We start from the raw sequence: 10,571 nt of genomic DNA, 5'->3' as shown, positions 1-10,571 counted from the left end.
ACCATTTCACCCCCCACTCAGGCAGTTTGTGATGCGCTGCTCGTTCTGCTGTTTCTCGCACATAATGTAAAAAGACTTCGGTACAGCTGATAGACTCATCTACAGTATTGTTCAGGTGTCCCACATGTGCTAAACCAATGCGCCAGCGAACCAATTCAAGCGAAACGACGCCCAATTAATGGTCGGTCGATCGACTACAGCTTGCTGTATTCGGGGGTGTTCGAGCGCATTGTTTTATACACGTGGACGATTGTTTTCTATGATCTGCCGAAAACTGTTGCGAATGTTTGCATTCGGCAGATCGGAAAAAAGTCTATCTGTCCGTACAAAGCTTAACGCAAATATTCGCTAATATCGTACCTATGAGTATAATAAAGCGGGATAATAAAAATTAGCACAGACTCACGCCAGTTGTTTATAAACCAAGGCAATGGCAGTGTGTCCTTCATTCAGATACAGAGAGTTTACCCAGTCACTTTGCAATTAGAACGGTATATTTCGTCGGTCTTTTGATATGTATTTCCATTTCTGTCAAGCAATTTCATCCTACCTTCAGTGAGGAACAATTAAAAAATTTGGACGAAATCGATTTTACAACTTTGTCTGTCGGCGGCTCTCAAATGGTGTAAGGTTTGAATTACCTTAACAACCCTGAATCCCCGAGGGGTAGATTGTACTGCTTTATGTGCAATCTACTCCTCAAAATCTCAAACATTACCCCTCAAATACTCTCTCCTTCTTCCTATTCCCACTATCCATTGTCCTATTATTCTCAGTGGTGAAAGTGACTCAGGAGGAGGCCCAAATCCTCTTAAAACCTTAAACAACAACAAATTTCATCCTACCGAATGTATTTCCGATCCTTCCATAAGGCCCCGTGGCCACTGTTGAAATCGATGTAATTCATCTCAACATTGCGATTTAAGCTTTTCTCCGTTGCCTCGGAATAGGTATATTGTGTATGCGTCAGGTTCTCCAAAAAGCGATTTCAAAGCGAGAACATTTCACTCGTGAACACTCGTGAGTACCTGAATTTTTGATTTTGAAATCTCTCGTGGCCCGTAGTCTGAAGGATTGAAAATACATATGAGTGGAATGGAATTATTCGGCAGAAATGAAAAAAAAAAACACCTCACAATCGACGAAATACGCCGTTCAAATCGTAAAGTGACTCGATCAACCCTGTAAGGGTAGGTAGTTTTTGTTTCCCTAATAGACAAATCGTGTTCCGAAGCGCAAACTTAACATCTAACTTGCTGTAATTTATATTACATCTAAGAGATGTAATTTTTGCTGTTGTTTCATATTTATAAATACGAAGAGAGAAAAAAAGTTTTAATTGGGAAGAAAAAAGGGAAATGTTGGTGATGTAACCTCACTCACTCACGTGCGTTGATTATACATAAATTAAACCAGGAAAATAAACTGGATTGTCCGAGGAAATAACGGGTGTGTTCAATAAAACATATAAATATTGAAACAGCTTAACCACTCCAAGCGTAATTGGTCCAGCAGTTTCTATCATGAGTATGAGAATTGTAAGGGATACATGTGAGTGAGATAGAGAGAAAAAACGAGAGTGACAAGGAGATAAAAAGGTATAAGATATAATTTATGTTTCTGCTTTATCGCAGGGAGAGGGGGGGGGGGGGGGGGTGGTCGGGTGTTTGGAAATTGGAAGATCCGAGATAAAGATTATTGCTCTCGCCCATTGACAAGAACGCCTTAATAACCACTATTAAGGATTTTTTTTGCAGTACAAATATCCCTTAATAGTGCTTTAGTAGGTAGACTTTTTCGATAGAGTCTTAAATAGATTGTGTGACCGTGGTCGTCGTGCGGCCGTCACTGAGCATTGGTAGCATAAAGCATCGGGTTGCAATACGCTGACTGCGTAAGAGGAAGGAAGTCGCGCTTAGCGCACGAAACGTTGCCCACCCTTCGCAGTGGCACACTCTACCCTAATACTATTGCTTTTGTCTATTGCTTTGGTGTTACCGGTACCCAGACGTCCAGCAGTAGCGTTCTCCAGCTCCACCTCGTCATGCATTTCGTAATCCTCCTCCACCAGGTCGTCCAGTTCATGTTGTGTGGGATCGCAAACGGTACCGGCGGCCGTCGGATCCGGTTCACCGTCGTCCGGCATGTCAAAGTCCTGCTGATCGAAGGCGGGCGGTTGCTGGAGCAGTTCGAGCTTTTCGTGTGGGGTGCGCTTCTTGCGGAATTCGTACACCAGTGGAAAGATGTGCTCGATGGCGGCTTGCACGTAGGCAACACTGGCGGCTGTGGGAAAAAGTAGAGACGATTAGTTAATCTAGCTAGATTGAAAGGATTTTTTAAAAATATGCGCTCGAGATTATTTCAAAGAGTTTGTGAGGAAAAAAGATCAATCTTTATGGGATTAACCTTGTCCCGGGCAACCACAAAAACTTGGTATTGCAGGCAACAGAGGTACACGGGGTAGCAAGCAACATTGGAGGTTTATAACATTTTCTATACGTAACTGCCCAGTTACCGCTTGGAATAAGGGTAGGGAAAAAATCAAAAATTGAAAAAACTTCAAGCAAATTTGCTTACAAAAAAAAACAAGTTTCAAATCAATCGGTTTCCTGGAATCGGAGAAAAAAACAATAAAAATAGGTTTGACTACCCCCCCGTAGCCGGTTGCCTGGAATAGGTTTGAAAACAATTTATCCAACAATATTTCCTCACCAAAGGTAATATGTTAACCATGTTAACCCTCTCGGCTTAACACTTGTACGACCTGCACCTTTTGTAGGTAATCTTAACTGGTTTTGAAATTTTAAAGTGCAACAATTTTCTTAAGTAAAATAATTAGAACATTGTTTGGATGTTATAATTATTTATCCATCAAACCGTGTATTTTCATTCAGTTAAATATTGTTTTGCTTTCTTGCTACTGAAAATAAGGTTTTTAGTAAAATCTAAAGCAACTTTAGGTACATTATGTGAAAATTAATTTATTTGTAAACTTTGGTCAATATGTATAAGAAAATAAGTTGAATTTACAGAGCTTTACCCAGTTTCTCAGAGTGCGTATAAACTTTTACATGGAGAAATTCACTCTTAGTTCTATCATATAAAAAATATCAAATCACATATGTTCTATCATTCAAATGTTATCAAAAGAGACAAGAACAATAGTATAAGAACAAAAAAACCTCGCGACGAGAACAAAAACATATGGGTACGCTTCAAAAAATCTAGACATATCCTGTATTAAATCGAATAATCGAATAGTGGCATGATTGCTTATCGAGAACAATTGGTCGGATCGATTTGAATTTTTTACAGTAAGCGTATGAGCTTTCTTAAAAATGATTGTTAGTTGTACTTTAGTATCGTACAGATGTAATGTTACCCACTTTACTAACGGTCTATAGAATCGTTTTTAACATTTTTTTTTCTTCCTGCAGCTATTTCCTACACCACAATGATACAAAAACGCTCTATGTCGGAAATAAAAAAATCGGTTAGATAGAACTCGAGATATCTGCCTACAACAAAGACCAATCATTTTGACTAGTCCGGTCCGAAATGGCACATCCCTATCGAATGCCGTACTAGATTCCTTCATACGTAGTTGCAGAGTTCAGGAAATCACTGAAAAATAAATACGAAATAATATTGCCAACACTTACCGGTTACCGTGATACTTCCGGTGGAGAATATCTTCAGCGTGGCACGTGGCGAATGCAGCTTGTACGTGACACCCGGATGCAGTTCTGGCTCGTAGCTGGCGTCCTTTTTGTACTTCTCGGAGAAATTAACGATCTTGATACCCCAAGGCATCGCACAGGTGCCGAGCACGTTGACGATGCGAAAATTTCGCAACCGCACATTGAAGCCGAGCTTTTGCAGACAGCGCGAGTAACGACGGGCTGCAACCTTTGCCTGAAAGTAAAACATCGACAATGAAAAGGATCTGCTAAAAAGACTAGTCGGCATTGGGGGGGAGGGGTTCATTGGTGGAAGGCCGTTGTGCTAAGCTAATGTGTCTTATGGTGCTGGACTGCTAAGTAGACACAATATATAACTACTTTAACGCCAGCTTCCGACTCCACCTTGACCTTTCTTACTTTATAAACACGAAAAAATCGGTTTTCGGATACCATTTGCTATCCTTTGTATAAATCACACCTCCCAGGTCGATCATATAGGGTTTTCGCGGATATAATGAACAAGTTCGCCGAGATATTTACTTGTACAGGTACAATATTGATTCCATTTGCGAGATGTTGAATCGCTTGGATGTTGTTAGTTTTTTTTAACGATATTTTTGTAGAATCACACGTTTTAGTTCCAAGCAACCGGCGCTGTGACAAGTGTAGACAAGCCGAACAGTTGCCTGAGCTGACAATCGAATGACAACCTCCGCGCAATTCTATATCTCACAGATTCAATCAATAATATACTGAAACAAAAAAAATATCTTGGTGAGCTTGTTCGTTATATGTTCGAAAACCCTGTATAAGGTCAGATCAGATAGTAATTTATCCAATTTTTTTTTATCGCCACACCCTGATTGTCTCAATTTCCTACTGTTTGCCAACAATTGTGTAAATGTGCTTCCCCCCTGGATGGCTGCTTGCTATACATAGACGACATTAAATTTCTTCTTTTGGTGTTCCCGGTAACTGATTGTGAGCGTCTCCAAGATCATCTCGTTTGTTTCAATGGGCTTGTACTGTACTTTGGATAATTGTTGTGTAATTTCGTGTAAAATCGAACATGATTGTGGCACTAAACTTTGTAGACTTTTCTTTTCCAAGTTTATATAGATAACTCCCTGAATAAGGCAAACAAAGTGCTCGATCTGATTATTCGTATGTCCTGCTAAAACTACAAACAATTGTGTTAACAGTCCCTTTACTGTTTTTGGGTCCATCCGCTACATGAGAATGTGTCGGTCGTATTGATCTGACTCCAAAACATTCTGGAGTTTACTGGAGGAATAGCAATAGGGAGAGGGAGCAATTAAGACAAGCTGCACAGGGGCCCAAACACGAACATCAGGGGTCCCGAGCTCGAATGCCTACAATGAGCTTCTACTGCAATGTTCCCAACACGAGGCCCGTGATTGAATCCACTCCGGAACTACCACAACTAGACAGTTAATTACTAATTAACGATTCGTCACTAGTTAGCGATTCGTACCTCCTGTTCGACTACAACGTCCTAGTTTCCCATTTCCCAGCTCCCCTTCTCCATGATTCCTATGGTCCCTCAATTTACCCTAGTTTAGGCTATATTAGCTGTAAACCCCCATAGGCAAACAAACTTACATTAATAAATAATGTTAATAATACCTGATCTTCTGACGTTGCACCGGTGCAGGTAATTTTGCCCGAGGACCAGATCGAGGCAGTAGTGTAGGGGCGCCGTAATTTCATCGTCACCATACCGTTTTCCCGGCGAAACTCAACATTATCCCCGTTGAGTGCAATTTCGTGCAGGTTTAGATGGCAACGAACGCTAAACGAGCACACGACATTGTTGATGACGATATCAATTTCCGGTTCCGGCTCGGCGTCCTGTTCGTCGGCCGCTTCCGGTGCGTGATTCGTTTCGGATTGTTCCGGCGACTGTTCTGTAGCTTCGATGTTGGAAACATCGGACACAGCAACAAGCGTACTTTCGCTGGAATCCGTTTTATGGTGCGGGTTGATTGTGTCCTGATTGGTGGAGGAGGTGGTGGGTTGCTGCTGACACTGTCCGATGGCCGATGGGGTAGTGATGGTGGTAACCGGTGCCGGTTCGATTGCGTCCCACACACAGTCGGTCCCGAGTTCCAAAGGCTGTGTGGTCGATTCCGCCTGACGAGGTAGGGGACTGAAGATCTCGTCCAGCGCGCTGGCCGGCGGATCCTCACATCCGCTTGATGTTAGAATGTTAAATGTACTTACGCTAGCCGTGCCTCGATTTGTTCGATACTGCTCAGTTCTGTGATGATTGTTGCTATCGAGCGTTGGTGAAGACACGACGACAAATGCACCGGTGGAACTGTTGCCTCGGTGCAGCAAGTTCCCAGTGGCAGTGTGATGGTCGGCGGTTTGTAGCGCATGGTTAGGCAGCAGGTGATGGATGAGCGTTTTCGAAACGGGCAGGAACGTTTTCACCAGACCGACGCCACCGCCGGCCGCCGATGTACCAACCAGTGCCGTTGGCGTACCGGGGCCGGATACCGTCGGATTGCTGACGCTGCCATCCGGCGCACCGGCACTGTTCGAACTGGTTGCTGTGAGGCCACCGTTCATGAAGGTTTTCTGCTGTAGCAGTGTAGCAGCCATACTACCTCCTTGAGAGGTGCTATGCATCAAGTCGCAACGGTTGGTCCTTGATTGGGGGGAAAGTAGTAAATGCTTAGCTCTCTATACTTGTCCGCTGATCCTACGATAATGCGCTTCCGGTTCGATTGTCCACCTTTTTTTTTTTTTTTTTTTTGTTATGTTGCTCTCGGGTGATTTGTTTCTACAAATTTTCCCCACGGAAGGAAATCTGAAGGCCACTCGCTCCCTAGGCTGTGATAATATATTATCGCTCTGCAATGGAAAAGAAATTAAAATTTAAATTTAAACACCGGATGGAGTGGGGAGAGAAGAGGCGGGGTGAAGGGTTGGGGGTATCGGTCCCGACAAATAGTGTCCGCTGTCGGGATGTAGCGACTATCTTCTCATTTCCTCACTGATAATCGTGTTCACCAGACTGCAGATTAAGATCAGCTCTTACGTAAAGTGTGTAAATTGAACTAGAGAAAGAAATTACAGTGAGGTCTCTCTAGTTTGGAAACTCCTCTTATTTGAATATTTTCTTCGTTTGCAATGCATTTTTGTTTCTCGAATTTGGAAAACATCCCTTATTTCGTAACCCTCTAGTTCACATATGATGTTTGTAGGGTGTTTATTCTCTAATTTACAATTGTTTACCATGTTTCTAATAGCAACTGACAGATTATTTCTTATTACGTATGTTCAAATCCGGATGCTTCAATTTTCTTCAAGCTGTAATAGTGGCAAAATGAAGGACAATCGCTTGTGGTTTGTGAACAGTGTTTGAAGAACTGTGGAAAAATGTAATTTACAGCTCATATTTGCTGCGTTTTTATCCAGGGTCAAGTAGCCTGGATGAAATCTTCATCTAGAAAAATTCCCTCTAATCTAAAAAAAATCTAAAAGCTCTCTTATTCAACAATCCCGAAGGATTGCAGATTAGAGAGAGAGAAAGAGAGAGAGAGAGAGAAGGAGAGAGAGAGAGAGAGAGAGAGAGAGAGAGAGAGAGAGAGAGAGAGAGAGAGAGAGAGAGAGAGAGAACGAGAGTTCACTACATTCGAAGAATGAATAATTTCTGTAGATCAATGTGATCTACACATAATACTGCAGCTGATGTAACAAAAGGAATACTTTCGAGCAAACAAATTTGTGTCAAGATTATCAATCTTGAACGAGACACACAACGGTGTCTTTGATGCAACCTAAAAAAGGCAAAATGGTGAACTTCTTCTTGGCTTAACGGACCTTCTAAGGTCACGCGCGCCGGCCATCCAATGGCTTTACCAGACTTGCTGATATGACAATTGAGTAGTCAGTCCTCACTACGAGGGAACGGTCCCTGATGGGATTTGAACGCCGGTTCTGCCGTATGCTGAAGACTAGCGCCATTGTCGCCTCTACCACCGAGCCGCACCAACCAGTGATCTATGGGTCAAAAACATAATCAGCGACCAGGGGTGGTGAGTTCACCAGCATCAGCACTGTATGACTAATGCACAAAGTTCAACACATTCTTCAGCATGTCCGTCATGTCCGGTATACCGGGAGGAACAGTTAATAGCGCCCGCGTGAGATGGAGACACGCATAACAGATAAAGATCCTTTTCTGTTCATATGAACGCTTTGAGGATGCGTTGCTTGGACACATTCCCACCACCCTCTCCCTCTTCTCATCCCGCGCTCGGAAATATAATCATACATTGCAACCGGAAGCAATGAAAGATCATCAAAAGAAAGCATGTCCGCACGATTGCGTAGGAAGGGGAGGGGAGGGGGGGGAGGGTGATAAACGGATGACACAGTGAGTGGAAAACAGCAACAAAAATGCAATTGAAAATTATGTGAAACCCTCTCTGCAAGCATGTACTTACTATTATGCGCGATTGCGGCTCGGCGGGCGCATTCCGTTGGTGGTGTTGCTCCGTGCGTACGCTTAACGAGTAGATGCTACTTAACAGGTTAACAGGCACTACCTTCCCGTCTATTGCAAACCTTTCCTCCCAGCGCAACCATACAAACTCGGCCCTCCGGGAACCTATACACGGGCAGGTTAAAAATCTTTCCGTCCACTGTTTGCTGTACTGGAGCCTTTAACCCCGTCCATCTAGCCAAAACAGGCCAACTTCCTGCTTTTCCTGCACTCTATGCTGCAAGGTTTGGTTCGATTTTTTCCTTTTTCTTTTGCTTGCCCCGTTCGCGAACCGTGTACACTCTCTGCTCGTCTGCTTTTTACTGCTCCCCCTTTCAATTACATTCAGCAGCAGCAGCAGTACCACCACCAGCTAGGAAACTTATCGTCAACGGTGGGCGGACGGGGTTGCGAGGCGACAAACACGGCGGCCAGCGTTGCTTCAGGAGCGCGGAATCGGTTCGAGGATACGCGACTCGCGTGCAAAAGGAACCATCGAAATCGACCGGAAATATTGCTAATAGAACGACGCTCACAGCTCAGCCATTTTCGTGCTGAGAAATAAGACTGCGCCGTCAGGACCGTCAATCAAGTTACGGGTAGTCCCGTAAGGGTGTTGCGTTTACATTCGCTGGGTATTGGAATGGACCGATTAGTTGTCGGCTGAATTTGCCCGTTTGCTGTGTGCTTAGAACAGACACATGTTACACTGTCAAATTGGGTTTTGCCAACCATCAGCAGCACAAAGCTCGAGCTCGTCCTAACTCGCTCTAACGCTCGCTCCGAGCGTTAGGGCGAGTCGACTTTTGCTGACATTTACCAGCTTAAAATTTACAGTTGTCATAAACAGCAATAAAAATGGCCAAGCACCACCGCCACACACCTCAATGACGCTCCAATCTCTTCGGTGGTGTGCTTGTTTGTTTGGGAATCGATTCCTAAACATCTCTATGTCGCCCCATCCGGTGGTGTGAAAGGTTGTGAAATGAGGATGTTAAATGTTAAAATGTTGTTAAAAAACTATTTCGTATTGAAAAGATGTTTTTTTTCGGAATGATCATCAAAACGGCTAATGCGGCTGGTGCCGTTTGAATGGTTTGCTGTACAATTGTCGAGAATTAACTGAGTGGAAAAGATTCTTTTCCTTTCTAGTAAATCATGCAAAATCTATGCTGGAAGCACGCAAAATGTCAGATTGTGCTGGTAGTGTAGTTAAAAGAATATTAATTTATCGATTTTTGTCGTCATTATGCTTGTTTTGTTAGTCTGGCGAAACTAGTTCAGTTTATCTACACCATAATTAAGTTAAAAAAATATTATTTTTCAACCTAATTTTGCTATATTCAACCGTTTTAAATAACACGGTCATAAATAAACTGCACCTTCAACATGTCAAATAATCGATCGTTCAACTCCCTTTTATAAACCGTGTGCATATTGTAAACACAGTTCGCGGACACTTTCCTAGGAATTGTACGTACGAAATACGGGTATGCTAGCCGAATCTTTTGCACTGCCCAAATGACAATTCACAATAGACAGTTATCTTGTCAGCAAAGGGGGTGAGGGAAGATAAACAACAGAGAAGAAGCAGAAGAGCAATGGTGTGTTGGACCGCGCAGTTGACCTGTAGGGAGAAAGAGATAGCATCTATAGAAAACGAGAGAAAATAAACAAAGCTAATCGGCATTCAGTCGGATTTCAAAACAAAAACAAACTGTTTTCTGCTTAGAAAAGCTTTTTTCGACATGGAATAGTTTTATGTAATAAATGTGTGCAAAATTCAAAGTGCAAAGTGCACGAGGAATGCTGAGCCAGCTGAGAGAGCCGATAAAGAACACATCGGCCGGGAACAAGAAGCGTAAAATTTACCCGGAACCAGCGTTATTGGTAAACGTTTAACTTTAATGATACCTCGGAGCTGGAATGTGAAGTGAGCACGTATAGCGCAGTGTTAAGCCAATAGAAATAAGCCAAAACAATGATAAATATCAAACACTTCTCTTACACGCATACATACATACACACGTACAGCTCGTTTCGGCTTGTATTTCAGCGGTTCATTTCGTCTTGTACTTCAGCGGTTCATTTCGTCTTGTACTTCAGCGGTTCATTTCGCCTTGTACATCAGACCAGCGATACATTTCGGCTGGTTTTGAGTGAACCAGCGGTTCATGTAGTCTTGTACTCGAGTGAACGGAAGACCAGAGCAAGACGAGTACAAGATCGGATTGTTAGCAGGGAATTTAACCGTGATGAATTGCCATTTGGGTGGCGAAGTTGTTGCTGTGAATTTCATTCTCCATTTAGTGAAGGCCGTAATCCGGACGGTGAATAAAATATTCGGAAAAAGCATTACCCAGTGCAGGATT

The 10,571-nt window shown here is 43.0% G+C and overlaps 1 protein-coding gene across 1 annotated transcript; it reads right to left on the bottom strand.

The window, feature by feature from the left end:
- Positions 1-1,907: 1,907 nt before the first annotated feature.
- On the bottom strand, positions 1,908-6,344 carry LOC126557006 (TATA box-binding protein-like 2). Its single transcript, XM_050212632.1, has 3 exons — positions 5,331-6,344; positions 3,663-3,915; positions 1,908-2,283 (listed from the first exon to the last, which is right to left on the bottom strand). Exons 1-3 carry the CDS (start codon positions 6,336-6,338, stop codon positions 1,916-1,918), a joined length of 1,629 nt encoding a protein of 542 aa, XP_050068589.1. The 5' UTR covers positions 6,339-6,344; the 3' UTR covers positions 1,908-1,915.
- Between the last annotated feature and the right edge of the window lie 4,227 nt (positions 6,345-10,571).

Source organism: Anopheles maculipalpis, chromosome X (assembly GCF_943734695.1).
Source record: "Anopheles maculipalpis chromosome X, idAnoMacuDA_375_x, whole genome shotgun sequence".
Taxonomy (NCBI): domain Eukaryota; kingdom Metazoa; phylum Arthropoda; class Insecta; order Diptera; family Culicidae; genus Anopheles; species Anopheles maculipalpis.
Note: the sequence above shows the minus strand (reverse complement) of the source record. Positions and strands in the feature narration are given on the sequence as shown.

What these genes read in the sequence shown, in the direction of transcription:
- LOC126557006 (XM_050212632.1), bottom strand. Translation starts at nt 6,338, where the DNA reads ATGCATAGCACCTCTCAAGGAGGTAGTATGGCTGCTACACTGCTACAG. An exon ending in GTGCAACGTCAGAAGATCAG is followed by an intron (nt 3,916 to 5,330) that starts GTATTATTAACA and finishes TTTTACTTTCAG; the next exon opens with GCAAAGGTTGCAGCCCGTCG. An exon ending in CGGAAGTATCACGGTAACCG is followed by an intron (nt 2,284 to 3,662) that starts GTAAGTGTTGGC and finishes TTTTTCCCACAG; the next exon opens with CCGCCAGTGTTGCCTACGTG.